Source organism: Poeciliopsis prolifica, unplaced genomic scaffold (genome assembly GCF_027474105.1).
Source record: "Poeciliopsis prolifica strain line A6 unplaced genomic scaffold, Auburn_PproV2 SCAFFOLD020, whole genome shotgun sequence".
NCBI lineage: Eukaryota > Metazoa > Chordata > Actinopteri > Cyprinodontiformes > Poeciliidae > Poeciliopsis > Poeciliopsis prolifica.
In genome coordinates, this window is record NW_026562395.1 from 8,295,483 (window position 1) to 8,310,839 (window position 15,357).

Here is a 15,357-nt window from a genome sequence, read left to right on the forward strand (position 1 = left end):
GTACATTCTAAACTATTAGCTTTTTCACAGCCCGAGTTACGTATTACACAAATAAAGTGGTAGACAAACTATTTCTGTCTTTTAAAAAAAAGTTTAGACAATTTCTTTGTCTCTGAAATCTGTCAAAATTGGAAATAAACTGGACAATGTATTTCTGGTCAGTAATTATTTGAAACAATCACTCTTTTTGGTAAGAAAAAAACCCTTCATGCATCTCTATGTACGTAGAGGGCGCTGTATCTGCCTCCCCATCCTGTCCTGAGAACCTTGTTTATCACAAAAATGCGTTCATTGGTATGTATAGGAATTAAAATGCACCCTAGTCATTCTTTCAACCATCTTCTTCTTTAGGGGTCACTACAGTGGATCATCCGCCTTAGAAATTCGTTGTCCGCTTCATGCTGAGCTATTTTCATTACGTACTGCTCTATCCCTCATACCCTCGTCTTCTTCTCTTGCCTCTAATTTGTTGTCCAGACTACATTACCTGGTTTCCCTCAGATAAGTACTTTTTATTGCCATCATAAATCATAGATCACTCAAGCAACATGTTCTTCTTCTCTGTCTTCTTCAGCTATTCTTCTGTACACAGGACTTTTGAAGGCCTGTACAGTACACATGCCTTCATATAGGCCTGTACATGTCATATATCCTCATATCCATTCATCTCTATCCTTTCCTCCTGGTCTGGACTTTCCTCTTCACCTCTCTTGTGCGCTGGTTGCTGCTTTGGACAGTTGATCACAGGAATTGATTCATCTGCAGAGCGTCTGTTCCTCCCTGCGTCCATGTCATTATACTTGTAAATGAACAAATTTGAGCAGTATTTCAATAAAAATTGACCAACCTTCTCATAATTATGTAAATAAACTAAAGAAAAGATAAACTTTTAATTGAATGTAAAAAAAAAAATTTATTATCAGATATAAACAGTACAAATGAAATCAAGATTTTAGGTTGACCATGCTAATAAAAATGTGCCTAGAAGGAGATATTATGGACTCTAAACCCTGCAATGATGCAATGTTTATGTGTGTTTTCTGCACTGGTGAGTGTACAGAAAATAAAGTCTACATTCTAAATAAATTCCATAGGATATATTTTATCTTGAAATGTTTTTACTCGTCAGATTTTAAACTTTGATCCAGAGGCTTTTGTCATTTTCTTGGTGGAAAACAAAAATGGTGGCTTAGACAAAGAAGCAAGCACTGGAGCGAATGAACACAATCTTAGTGGGTATTATTAAATAAAAGAAATTCTAAAATGAGTTCGGTCAGTGCTGTGATGAGGCTACTAATAAATAGCATTATGCTCCAGGACAGCTTCCCACACTGACAGCTCCAATCACCAAAACCGACTTGCTGAAGTTCACTGGGCTCTTGTTGATGCTCAGGTTCTTCATGCAGCCCACGTAGGGCTTCCTGGTGGCAATGTTGTCTGGGAGAAAGTAATCTGAGAAGAACCAGAAATCGGTGAGGAAATGTGTGACTTTGCTTTAAGGAGCTGCTGGCAGTGCTTTCTCACCTGTAGCTCCACCGATAAATATCATCTTCTTTGTGTCTGTGGAGCGGGGCTTCACGGGGCCCACAACGTGTTTGATCTCAGAGTCCACATCCAGCTGGACAACGTTGGCATCCCGGATCACTGTGGGCACAATGATTATTGGACTACATTTATATAGAGGTTGATTTATACAGAAAACACTTTATTAATGTTTAGGAGTGACCCAGCCAGAGCCTAGATTCGATCTGAGAATGTGTATAGGGAGTGCTAAAATTAGGGCGATGGTGAAAGATTACTATGCTTCTAAAGAACGTTTTTCCACTGATTATTGAGAAGGTTGTTAATATTATCTGACACTGTATTATTTAATAAAATGTGAAACACAAAATGTCAGGCATTTATAATTTTGAGTTTAACAGTAAAACAACGATGACAAATAAAAATCTGAAAAGTGTCATGCATTTCTGTTCAGCCCTCTGAGTCTTTTGCCATTTTTACAAGATGTAAATGCTACGTTATTGAATTCTGTCAGATATGATGGAAACTGTTTGTAAACATAAAGTTTTAACTTTTGCAACAAAGTCTCAATTGAAAACAATATATATTTTTTGTGTTCAAGGTAAAATAATTTGCCAGTGAAACTACTTCTTTTTCATCAACATTAAAGAATTACTGACTTAAAATTAGCTCCTATATCATGCTGAAAAGTTGTAAGTCAGTATTGACTTATTTTAATCAAACTAATATATTTGTTCTAGAAACTAGGCAAAATATTTAGTGATATTTGGTGCTTTTGCAGTGTATGCAGTTAGTTGATCTGTAATTTAGTTAAGGGGAACTGCAGTAAACAGCATTGAATACAATTCAATTTAGTTTTCTAAAAACATAAAATATGGAACCATGCATGATTCTTTTTCCACCTCATTGGAAATGCTATGTTATTGAATTTTGAATTATTACATTATTATTGAATTACAAAATACTTTTGAAGTTTATGCTTGCAGAGTAATAATTTGTGAAATTGCAAAGGGCCGTAAATAGTACTGTTACCCAGATCATCCATTTTAAGCGTGCTGCCCTGTTTGTGTGACTGACCTGTTATTCTGTGCCAGGAGCCATCACACACACCGTGTCTTGGTGACACCTTCGTAGAGAACTCATGTTTTTCGTCATGAACAACAACAACCACCTGGGAGGAGAAAAAGGAAACAGTTTGACTGACTGGTCAGAAAGAGTCTGTTTTATTCTCGTTATGCCTGCTAAGACTCACTGCTCCTTGATGGATGTACATTATGAAATAACCCCCTGCCTCGAACACATGCAGTAGCACCGCTGAGGCCACACGAGGGCGCACCTCCATTGTTAACTCAAATCTCAGTCCCAGCTCAAAGGATTCATCTGAAGGAAGAAAGAATCACAGACAGCATGTAACAGATGTTTTGCATATCTGTTTTTAATCTTATCTTTTTACCACACAGGCCCATAACTCTGGATGTTCAGCATGTGTTATATCAGTCAGGCCGAGATGGAGATGTGATCAAAGCAACGTTTTCCTTGTCAGCAGTCTCCATCTCCCTCTTCTACTGAAACAATTTTTCTGCAACTGCTAAAGATATTAGGCCATTTTACCTAGCTACACATTTTTCCATTGCACATCGGTTCATGAGACACAGGGGAACTTATGACCTGATGAGCTAGCAACATAACAGATGGTGAGCTGAAATAATCTTCTGCATATTGGAAAATATCAGGTGGTTAAACTGTGGAGGATAAATGAACAAAATCAGCATCTAGGTAGTAACTAGTAGTAAATAGAGCTAGAACATCATATTAGGATGTGTTTAAAGCTGCCAGGAAACTTTTACAACAATAGTTTTTTTAAATTCTTATAAACTTGTTAGAAATGTCACTATGTTGTGAGACAGATAAATTGTGAAAATAAATCAAGTTCCATTGCCTCAAGCTCCTCTGTGGTCCTACTGCCATCTGCAAAAATACACAGCTCAGTCAGAAACAACCAATCAGAGCCAGGGTCTTAGTGCTGCCAATCCCTTCATCTACGTGCTGCTCAAGATTCGCAGTTTGCTACAGCTGTTGAAACTATATTTTGTCCCTGGTGGAGCTTTGGCAAAGATTGGACTTGGTAGGTCAGGGTTGGAACCGGTCGGTAACTGAAGTTCCAATGGGTTCCTACCAAGTTTTATCTGATTTAACTTCAGGCAGTGAGACAAAAAAAGTTGGATGTGACATTTTATTTTCTGTATGTAAAATTCTGGTTTCAACTGCATATGTAGGGAAACTGCATTTGTGAAACAACATACCCAAAACCACATATCCTCCCTCCTCTGAGAAGTATGTTCCATCCTCAGAGAGTCCTTCAAAGCATGGACCAACCCCGAAAGTCTCAGCTACAGAGTACAGCCTTCGTCCATCAAGCTGAAGGTTCTTCAAGCAACCAGTGAAACTGGAAGCAGAGTTTCTCTGCAGGAAATACAAATACACTGGACCTTTATTTTCAAATCAGAGACACAAACTGCTAAAAAGTTTGTCTTAAACACAAAACAAAAATGGGATCTTCCAGTAAGTTTTCTCTCTTTCCTCCAGCTCCAGAAGATGTTCTGCCAATACTGATGTCCATTTCCCAGGCAGGAAAGTGTAGATGACAGAAGGGGCAGTGTATGAGGTTTTTATTTCACTATCCATTGTCTCAATGTGGCTGCACAGAAACTGGTCATTACTTGATTCTGTTTAGCAAAAAGTTCAAAGTGATATTCCTAACTGTTTGTTTTCTAATATTAACTTAGGTGTATAACTATAGTTAGTTACAGTGGAAAAAATTTCATAATTCATGAATACAATGATTTTATGCAAATAAACTTCTGATTCACTACAAATAAGAAGTAATGAATAGAAATAGGACAAGGATAATGCATGATCAACTCACAAAAGAAATCTGATAAGTGTGGCATACATTTGTATTTCTCCCTCCTGAGAAAGTACTTTGTTGAACCACCTTTTTGATGCATTTCAGCAGCAAGTCTTGTGAAGTTCAACATATATAGTAACAAATATGCAAATTCTTCATAAAATAGCTCAACCTCTGAAATGATCTCAACAGCAACTTTCAAGCCTCGCAACAGATTTCAATTGGGTTCAGGTATGGACTTTGACTGGATGTTTCAGTTAGTCCAATTTATTAGTGAAAAATGTTTCTACTTGCAAAGATTTTTTTTTTAAATATTCAAAATAAAATGCTATTTGCAGAGCTGAAATATGAAGGTCCAATTTTACTTGATATCCCATAGGTGACATTTGCAAAACAGCCAATTCAGAAGCACCATTTCTTTTTCCTTGTGCTGACTGGCTGTGTCCCCAACAGTGGGGATAAGACTGTAGAAGTTAGCTTCTGCAGTAGTGGTAAGACGGTTTCCACTATGCTTATTAATGCACAGTAAGTGATATTTGACATTTGAACAGTTAAAATAGTAAGTTGAAAGCATTTTGACAGAGGTCCTCAAGTGTTAACTATGGCAGGCAGTTCTGGTCCCCAATCTCACTGAATACCAGTGGCACACTGTAACTCATACCTGAATATTCCTTTGTGCTTTTCCAGGAGGAACTCCTCCGACAAAGAGGAAGTCGCTGACACGCCAGGCGACATTGTTTGCCTGAGCTACGTCCTCGAACTCTGTCAGCCTGTCGATGATTAGTCTTCCCATACTCCCATCACGGACACAGACAATCTGAAGCCAAAAAAACAAACAAACAAGTTATCAGTTTGAAAAACGAGAGAAGATATGCCGCCAATATACAAGAAAAACTCACACTGTAAACTTACACTGTGCCATGCGCCATCGTCATATTTCTCTTCACTCCTAATTTGAACTTTCTGGTCTCCCACACTGAAACTAAACACGAGTTTTCCATCGGCCACAAACAGAGCCATAAAGTTGTCCTCTTGGACATCTGATGCATAAAAGATGAGGCCGAAAGGTGACTCCATCTTCAGGGACAGAGACAAGTGGGACCTGGAAGACGAAACATGGATCCCATTATGGATGTAGAAACAAAAGCGTGCATGTCCACAGCAAACTTTGAGCAGACACCTGGCTTACTACGAGCAGGTTGTGGGCCTGACACACACCTTTCAGACAGAGAGTCAGGGATTCCCTCATAGTGCTGCCTGCTGTTGGCAATGCTACCATAGTGGAAGGCTTGGTGTGTTGTTCTAGGTCTGGGGGAGAGACGGCAAGACTGGATGTTTGGCTCTGATGACTCCAAATCAGAGCTGGGCAGTTCTGGAAGATGACTGGACTTATCTCTGGCAACCTGTGAAAAGCATTGTTGGGTAAGAATTAATCCTTCAAACACCTATGCTCACCTCCCTCTCTTACTCCACCCCTGCCCCGTAGGAATCTATTCCTATGGGCAGGAATAGATTCCCAATGATCTCAAGTCGATATGTCTGCAGATGAAGGAAGTGTTCCTAAAGGACAAAGGAAAAACCTGATTGAACAAACTAAATCAACTGCAATACGGTTGGACGAGCATGTCATTGCAGGCATTTCAGAAGGACCACGTCTGTTTGGATGAAATTAACATCTTTCGTTGGACTTTTTCTTTGTTTAAAACATTGCTACCTTGCATCTCTGACAACAGGCTTTTATTTATTTATTTATTTAATTTCATGAGGATGTTGTTGTAACCTGGGGTATTAGAAAATATTTAATTAAAGTTCAAAATCAACTTTGGTTACTGAAGTAATTTTAAATTGACATAATTAGTTAAAACAAATAATGAAGAAATAAAACTAAAATTATAATTCAAAACATAATGTTACTTAAACAGGCCCTGACACAAAGGATTGAACCTAGGATTTCTTATTTTCTTGTTCAACTTTTTGATCCGGTCACGAGAGATGACAGATTTCTGTCAGATTCTGTATGATTTCTGCTGGAACTAACCAATCATATTTTGCGCTGTAGAAACTCCCGGTTCGAGTCTGCAGAGAACTCGCTCTCATTGATCAAGGCAGCTGACTGAGCAGGAGATGCGGAGCAGACATGACCTAACCGACCTGCTGTGTTTGTTACCTTTTGAGACTGGCTCTGTTTGGCTTTAGAAGACCCTCTGTGGTGAGACATCAGTGCAGCGGGAGGTTGCTGTACTGGACAGTTCTCCAGGGAAACGTTCACCTTCTCGGCATACTTCTGGAAGTCCTCACCCTCAATGTCTCGGTCTTGTCTACAGACACAGAGTGAGAGGGAAAGAATACAATTTGCATTGTAACATAACACAGCAAAATCTCTTCATTCTCATGGTTCTTACTGAACAGAAGGAGGCCTGTGGAGCCAGATAGAAGGTGTGTTCACAGCATAATGGAGACTTACCTGTTGATGTATGCATGGCTGATGCAACCGGTGAAGTTCTTTAAGCTGCTTTTTGGAGAGCCTCCATAGTAAAATGTCTTTATGGGAGAATCAGAGGAGGACTTTGCAGCTGATGGTGATCGCTTTAACTCCTTTTTGTCTTTGTCCTCCACTAGCAGTAAATTCCTGAGGGGAAGCAGAATGAGGTAGTTAGAAACCTTTTACAATTTTTTTTTGGCATATTTGTTGAAATTGTCACTATGGTGTGACAGTTTAATATGAGACAAATCTGTGAAAAAATGGAGCTCCTCTGCCTTATCCCAATGCTAACTAGAAACAACCAATCAGAGTAAGGAGGTGGGTTTTAACGCTGTCAATCACCCTGTGCTCACCTCCCTCTCTTACTCCACCCCATGCTCTCTGCTACCCTGTAGGTTGCATAACCTCTTATGAATACTCAAACTAGTTATGATGGAAGATAAAAAGTTATCGTGCATTGGTAAATTGTTTCTACTCCATTAGTGCATTTTAGCAGTAAGTACATGAAATTGATTTTACAGTTCTAAGACCCTCTTCCTGGCTCTGAATGGTTGTTTGTTAAACTAAATTGTATGACAAATAAAAAAAAATGAAGAAATATAAACAATAAAATGTAACTGTAACTGCATTAAACTGATATGAATCTTAGATATCTCAGAATAATAGGTTTTCATATTCTTTTAATGTTTTCAGAAAATCATCTCCTCCAGCACTTCCTGAAAATCTCAAAGACCATCTTGAAAAGTGATCACAATAGAGAAACACCAAAAAGCTTAGAGATATGTTTGATTTATGTTTTCAACATGAGGCAGTTTTCCTCTGGTTGTCTGCTTGAACAAAACATTTCTCTGCTTGAACAAAACATTTCTCTGCAAATGCATTTAACAGTCGCATAAAGCTGTTCTGTTTGGGTTTGTCATGGTAACCAAGTGGTCTTTCTTTCATCCCAGCCACCCTTCCCCTAATAAATAAAAACATAACTTGAAACCTCGTACCTCTGCTTGTTCACTGAAGCCAGTAAGAAGTGTGTCCTTCCGTCATTGTATTGCTTCTTTTGTGATTTGACCTTTGACCCTCTGTGGTTCAGTGTGACCGCTCCGTTCTCCAGGGCAATGCTGAACTCATCAGACTGAGGAGGAATGTCTTCCAGTTAGTCGGGCAGCAGAATTTGTTTCTTTAATACTCAACAGATGTGATGCATTAAAATAATCTTTTAACAACATTATTTTATAATATTTTACAGTGTTTTTCTGCCATGGGCAACCTGCTCCCAGGATTATATTGGCAATAAAACTCAGATTGATCATTACTTTGGAAGGAAATGTCACTTTTACAGAATTTTAGGGGTGTCAGAAAATGAGACAAAAATGTGACATGGAAATGTAGACGTTTGTTGTGTAAGATGTTCTTACCCCTTGAGCGTGGTAGAACAGCAGTCCACTGGGCTGCAGTGTTCTGAAGTTAAGCCCTGCTTCGAAGTTGTCAAAGGGTGAGATTTTTGCAGTGGATCCCAGGTAGCTGTGGCCACTGAACGAAGCTTCACGGGACATCTGGCACAGAAACACACACTGCAGTTTCAGATACCCTTCATTTCTCAGACAGAACATCCATCCATTTTCCGGTCACCCTTCTCCCTAACGGGGTCGGGAGGTGCTGGTGCCTATCTCCAGCTGCGTTCCGGGCGAGAGGTTGGGTCACCCTGGACAGGTCACCAGACAGAGAAACAAACAGAACGAACAACAAAACTCTCACACATAGGGAGAATTTGGGAAGGCCAATTAACCTGACAGTCATGTTTTTGGACTGTGGGAGGAAGCCAGAGAACCCGGGCCGGGAATCGAACCCAGGAACTTCTTGCTGCAAGGCAACAGCACTACCCACTGCGCCACTGTGCAGCCCCTCAGACAGAACATTTAGAGGCTATTTAGACATTGCTTACTGGACTCTGACCGTGCCTTCTTCAGCTCCTCCAATTAGCAAACACCTGGTGGAACTGCACTTAAGAGCTACTTCCCAATTCTAAGAATGACTGTTAACGTCATGATGAAGATAAATTGTTGAGATGACATACTAAAGGCAGAGTGTTGAAAAAGAGCAGGAGCTTCTTAAAGAGACAGAAGACAATTTCAAGTAAAAAAAAATCGAATTTCTTTTGAGTTGTTTTCAATATATATAGCTTTTCCATTATGGGTAACACAAGCTGCATTTCTATTCACCATATAATTCCTTAACTAGAATTCCGAAAATAAATTAGCTTAATGAAAACAGACCAATTTGGAAAAAAACTCTTAGTTTTAAATAAAAATTTTTGGTCAGCAGACAGAGGTTATTGTGAGGCCTTATCAAAATTTGTGTATTTTGCTAAACTGCAATTGTAGCTTTTCACGTATGAGTCATATGATCAACAACAGGATGGTACTACTGGTGGAAAAGATGAAGAAGACAACACGAAGTAGTGGGAGAAGGATGGCACAGTAAGTTTTTTAATGCCTTACTGTATGTACAAACTTATTCACATGTGATTTTAATCGTGTGTCTTATGTAATGGGAACACCGCAATTGCAAATTAATTTTTCTAATTACCAGAATATTGGAAAAGGTTTATGCATTTTTGTAATAGAAACACAGCTACTTACTTTACTTTATTGTACCATAAAATAGCACTTTATGCTTGGAAAATACATAATACTGCCCCTTTCATATCAGGGCCAGTAAAAGTCAAGCCAGTGCTTTTGTGATAAATTACCTTGTTTACATGTCAGATAATTTTTTTCTCTCTGAATAAATGTACTTGAATTAGACAGTGAGATTTTCATCTTAATTTTCAGGGTATGAATAAACTACTTCAACAAAAATTTGATTTATTTTAGGGCTAATTTTACATTGTTACCAGGAATGCCAAAAAGGAAACATTAGCTTCTGAAAGAACCCACTTACAAACCCACAGACAATACAACAAAACATCATGTTCGAATTTTCTTTTCCTATACTTTTATTCACCGTTTAATAATCTTAAAATTTGTTTAGCAAGGATGCTGCCTCATGCCTTCCGATTTTAATTGGCAATTGTTTTTTTTTTCTTGGGGGAAAGTTGCCCATTTTGAACTTGCTATGCTAGCTTGAGAAGCAAAGTAACTTAAAAAATATGACTGGCAGCCAATCAGAAAGATGAGCATGGCTTTTTAACTTATATTTTGTCATATTGATTGAAAAACAGACTATATTTTATTATACAAAATACACTCAAAAATGCATTTAATTAATTTTTCTATTTTTATTTTTTCTCAACTTTGGCTCCAGCTTTCTGAGACCCTGAGGCCCACTTTGAAAACACTGTCTTAGTCCCTGGGTTAAATATGCTTTGGATAAATGCCAGATATAAGCACACTGTCCATCGAGTGTAGGAGTGTGAGTTGGTAAATTGGGCTCTTACAACCAACTCCTCAGGGCAGCCGCTGCTGATCCCAATGGTACCAGGCTCCTCCAGCAGGTTAAAGTCTTTTTTCTGGAACAGGAATCCTTTGACACAACCCTTCAGGCCAACCACAGACGACAGCTCCGGCCTGTTTGGATATATCTTGTCAAATCATTTCCTCTGTGAAACTACAGATGTTCAACCTCTTATCGACAGTGTTTCTTTGGTTGCAGGTCTACATAGCGACTCACCTGGATTTGAGGACGCTGGAGGGAGCTCCACCGATGTAGATATCTGAGAAAGGTAGGGGGGTTTGGGGATTCTCGACAGTTTTAACAAGGGTCTTGTCCACCAGTAGAATAACTTTCTTTAACATATGGTAGATCACTGACACCTGTTAAACAGAGAGAGTTGTAACAATGTTTTTGGATCACAGGAACATTATTTAAAAAAAGAGAAAAAATAAGAGGATGATCTACCTCGTGGTATTTTGCATCATTTATTTGAAACTTAGGTGAGTTATTCTCCAGAAGTTTTGGTCCATTGCTGAAGCTAAAGTCGTATGTTAGGCGTAGGAAGCCATTCTTTATCTCTAAAAGGAAAAAGTTTTTCTGGAAAGAAAGAAAGAACATTTTTCAGGACACAAATATTTCAAATTATGTTTAACTAATGGAAATTAACTTGGTCTAAGATTACCAAACCAAATGATGTTTATCATTAAGAAACACAATAAATAAAAAAGCTTATTTAGGTGCCAATCATCTTTCCATCCATCCATCACTTTTAGCCACTTGTCCATGCAGGGTCGAGGTGGGGTCAGGGGTTGTGAGGTAAATCCTGGACCAATTGATGCCAGTCAGTACCTCTCAAATAATGCTCTTATTTGAACATGGCTATTTTTAGGCTCGAAAACTCTTAAAATAAAAATATTTCTGGCAATTCCTGCACAGAAAACCTTAGTCCTCTGTTAGTCCTTGACTAAAATTGTTTGACTATTTGTAATTTTCTTGATTTGACAAAAAAAATCTTTAAAAAAAAAAGACCCTAACAATTCTCTTCTTAGACAGAGTGTCTTTAGTCACAGGCTTCTTTAATTTTGCTGTAATATAGACTGCTACATGAACCACCAAGATGTCCCAGGTGTACCATAGAACCACATCTATCCTAGGAGTTTCAAGAGTCTTTTGATCCAGTCCTCAAGGGTTGGTGACCCATGCACTTTTCCATATTGGACCAGAGCAGCTGGTCCATCATGTTGGTTTCAGAAAATGAAACAGCCTTTTGGCCAAACTCAGATTCTGTCTCATCTTGTTCTATGGTGGCACTGATTGGAAAATGACAATTTCTTCTATCTTTTCACCTTTTCCTCAGATTCAAAACAGACATGCAAGACAAGTAAATGTTTCAGAGACAGAGACATTAGACACCAGACGTACCCCGTTGACCATGAGGAAAATGGTGCAGTTGTTTGTGATCGTTCGTACAGAAATATCAAATCTTATGACTTGACCAAACTTGGCTCTCCTCTCAATGTTACTGACGAGTCCGTAGCCTGCTCCATCAAACAGATAGTTGGCAATGCGACTCTGGGAGAACGCCAACTTGTACCTGACAACAAAGCAGAACGTGTGATCAGGACTTGAACATAATTTTACACCATATGAGTGGTTTTAGATTCTGCACCCCTGGAAGCAAAAATACAACAAAGATACAATGTGGGAAAATTGCCATTTTCATATTATTTTAAAATGCTTTTAAAATGCAAGAAGTTTAATCCATCTACTTTTCATCTATAAAAGCAATCTCTGTGTGACTAACCCAGAGTCACTGACTCCTAAATCTGTCCCTGCAGAAGGAGATAAAGCCCTAAAACCTCACAGCTGTATTTGCAGAGAAAAGTGGTTCTATATTGAGATTAATGCAAATGCACAACTAATTTTAGATGTTTATATATCAAACATTTTGAAATCCATGCACACTACTCCTTCCATTCCACATGTCTACACTGCTTTGTGTTAGACTATCACTTAAAATTCACAAGAAACAACTGGAATCAATTGCTGCAACATAAGGAGTGTACTGTAAGGAGTATGAATCCTCACTGGAGGAGCTGTAATGAGTACCTGGGGCAGGGAGGAGAAGCAGCTATATTTAAAAAGTGAGTCTCTTTGAAGTTGTACAGACTGATGACATCGTTGTTGAGAGAAGCCAACTCGATGCAGCCCACAAACGGGGCCAGGCTCAGAGGAGGAGGCAGCTAGTTCAGAGAAAAAACAAACAAAAAAAACCATTTGTCAATATTTAGGAAAGGCTGGTATTACAGGAGGATTGGGATTAAACTCACTACCTTGATGTCTGGTGGGACACCTCCGATGAAAAACACCAAATTCTTGGGGTCGATATCGAACAGTGAGTCTGCAATGGCAGCTTCGCCTTTCTGGATGAATTTCTGCTCATCTGTGGAGCCCTGACTGGGAATAGTCAGGAAGACTTTCCCATGCCTTCCCAATCTGCAAGAAGTAAAACATGAATAACCATACATCTGAAATTCATAATTCATAGAAGTACTGATGTGTTCTCTGAAACTGAAATGACCATGTTAGGATTTACTGTAAACTATTTTTGGTAGAAACTATCACAAGTCTTGCATAACTTGAACATGTATTGCCAATTCCAATTACAGCTACAGTATGTAACTTTTATGAAAGATATGTTTGTGCAGATTTATTAGTACTGTCACTATGTTATGACAGAGAAAAAATAAAAAGATAAAAAGGTAAAGAGATAAATTTCTTCCTCCTTGTGCTAGTATTGTTGCAAAATACATCACTTCAAAAGCAACCAATCAGAGCAAGGAGGAGGGTCTTAGGTCAATCAATCTGAGGCACTTGCTACTGATTGTACTATTGGGCGAGGAACAACTCAGGTACAGGAGAACCATTTATCTGCCATCATCAGTGGCTATGCTAACTAGCCTTAGCACACTCTTAGCACAGCAGAGAGAAAAGGGGTAATGGGAGATAGAAACAAGCAATCCTGGTTCTGATTGGTTGTTTCTAGTAAACACTGGGAGAAGGCACAGATTATCTGTCTCATAGCAAACAGTCACAGTTTCAACAAATATTCAGAAGTTACACACTGGCTTTAAAGAAATTAAAAAAAAAAGAATTTTTGTGACAAATAACTGCCAGAGAATATTAATGATAGCTAAAGATTCTGTAGTAAATGCTTTGAGTTTACTCTTAAAGGTCCTTTACCTTTCTATTTTGATATAGTTAAAGACTGCTGGCCACTGACTGACAGGCTTGGAGGTCAGAGGGATTTCCACATCATCTCTCCCGAGGTTGTACACAAACACAAGTTTGTCATTCTTGATGGCCAAACCCATGTAGTCCTTCCTGCCCTGAAAGCAGAAACTGAGTTTATTTCCCACTGTGAGTTTTTACATGGCTTTACCTTCTTATATCAAGCTAGGAAAGATCCTTTTAACTCTGTGTTTTACTCATTTTAAATACCTGATTCTCATGTGCGCATAGCATTAAGGTTTATGCATGGGCTATTATTCCAAGTAAGACAAAACTGAACAGACAACCGCATGAAACACAGAATATTCCCAGAGAAACTGCACTGACTGGCTGAGCGTTGGAACAGTCATGAAGATGAAAAGATGAACTCCAAGTTGAACAAACACAATTGCACTTTTGTCTCAGGCATCTCCTGGAAACCCTCAGTCTGGGCCAACTGGCTTGCTTCAAAGTTTTTCACACTAATTGCCAAAATTACAACAAACGTTCCCCGACTCTTCGCTGCTGTCTCGCTTTGCCATGACCACCGGCTCCAAGTCAGGGTAAACAACTTTTCTCTGACCCTAAAAAAATGCAATCTGCCTGGATTCCTCACACTTCTGTCTCCCAAATACAGGATGAAGCGGTCCTCTATGGGGTCTTTGTCTGGGTCCACCCTCATGAACAGGCTGATGGATGTCACCGTCTTCAGCTCCTCCAGGTTGCTGGGCGGATGAACCTCAACTGAGGACCGTCCAGTAAACTTCATGGACACCTGAACCTGAAGCCAAATGAAAACCATATGTCAGAGCTTCTTGTAACATGAACACCGTATACTCTAATCCACTAAAAAGAAACAAAGAAAAGAAGTGTAAGTGGATAACTGTCGTCACAGGAGTCCTGAAGCTGAAGTTAAAGCTGAATTTCGTCCTCTGATGATTATTTTACTGCAGTGGAGTAATATGACTCAGTAAACTGGATGGATTGAAGTTACCAAGTAGATCCGATGTTCTTCACTGTGACTGTGAAGTGATTTGCAGTCAAACATAAATGTGACAAACTAACTTTCTTGGCCACACTTCTGGCTTGAGCAATGAGCTCTCTGATCCTCAGGATGTTGGTGGTCATGTTGTTCACAGGCTTCTTCTCTTCAACCACCTTCAGCTTGTCCAGCAGCTCAGGAACAAGCACATTCAGGTTTTCCACTGCAGGACAGATCCAGGAACATGAGCAGAAATTAGCTTATGATTTTTATTTGACTATTTCCACAACTTTCACACAGAAACTGTTTTAAACAGAAACTTTTCACCTGCTTCCCCGGCCGATGCAACAGCATTTTCGTACGCAGCAGCAGAGTACTCGTTGTTTCTCATGTTATGAGCCCACTGCTGCACTTTGTTGTTGATGGGAGTGACTGTCCCAAGTACCTCTGCTGAGTGGTTCAGAGTCTCTTCTGCCACTTCCAAGGAAAAGTTCAGCCGCTGTGGGGTTCTGTCTGAAAACGGTTGCAGATTGATGAGAAACAGAAAAAGAGAGAACTGAACTCAGTCAGTGAATATTTCAGTTTGATGGAGGACTATTGGCGGTTAAAAACTGATTCAGACATGCGTAATAAAAGTATGACAATTTGAAATACAGAAAAGAGACAGTTCAGTTTTGTACATTGGATTCTGTTAAAGGGGTAGAATTATGTACATTGAGGCATTTTGTAGCACAGCACTACATTATCTGCTTAGCAGATGAGGAA

General features: G+C 39.1%; 1 protein-coding gene across 1 annotated transcript in view; it reads right to left on the reverse strand.

Moving 5' to 3' along the window:
* Window positions 1-871: 871 nt before the first annotated feature.
* The window catches only part of lama4 (laminin, alpha 4), a 35,437-nt gene continuing 20,951 nt past the window's right edge, over window positions 872-15,357 (reverse strand). Inside the window, exons 19-40 of the mRNA XM_055044601.1 lie at window positions 14,920-15,105; window positions 14,676-14,815; window positions 14,227-14,391; window positions 13,584-13,729; window positions 12,674-12,836; window positions 12,450-12,583; window positions 11,763-11,934; window positions 10,806-10,937; window positions 10,578-10,720; window positions 10,345-10,474; window positions 8,324-8,461; window positions 7,907-8,040; window positions 6,894-7,058; window positions 6,597-6,747; window positions 5,648-5,832; window positions 5,342-5,531; window positions 5,091-5,246; window positions 3,825-3,984; window positions 2,774-2,901; window positions 2,599-2,692; window positions 1,525-1,644; window positions 872-1,452 (exon numbers count right to left, since the gene is read on the reverse strand). Coding sequence (XP_054900576.1) covers window positions 1,307-1,452; window positions 1,525-1,644; window positions 2,599-2,692; window positions 2,774-2,901; window positions 3,825-3,984; window positions 5,091-5,246; window positions 5,342-5,531; window positions 5,648-5,832; window positions 6,597-6,747; window positions 6,894-7,058; window positions 7,907-8,040; window positions 8,324-8,461; window positions 10,345-10,474; window positions 10,578-10,720; window positions 10,806-10,937; window positions 11,763-11,934; window positions 12,450-12,583; window positions 12,674-12,836; window positions 13,584-13,729; window positions 14,227-14,391; window positions 14,676-14,815; window positions 14,920-15,105 — 3,278 coding nt within the window. The 3' untranslated portion in view covers window positions 872-1,306. The remainder of the gene's footprint in view (window positions 1,453-1,524; window positions 1,645-2,598; window positions 2,693-2,773; window positions 2,902-3,824; window positions 3,985-5,090; window positions 5,247-5,341; window positions 5,532-5,647; window positions 5,833-6,596; window positions 6,748-6,893; window positions 7,059-7,906; window positions 8,041-8,323; window positions 8,462-10,344; window positions 10,475-10,577; window positions 10,721-10,805; window positions 10,938-11,762; window positions 11,935-12,449; window positions 12,584-12,673; window positions 12,837-13,583; window positions 13,730-14,226; window positions 14,392-14,675; window positions 14,816-14,919; window positions 15,106-15,357) is intronic.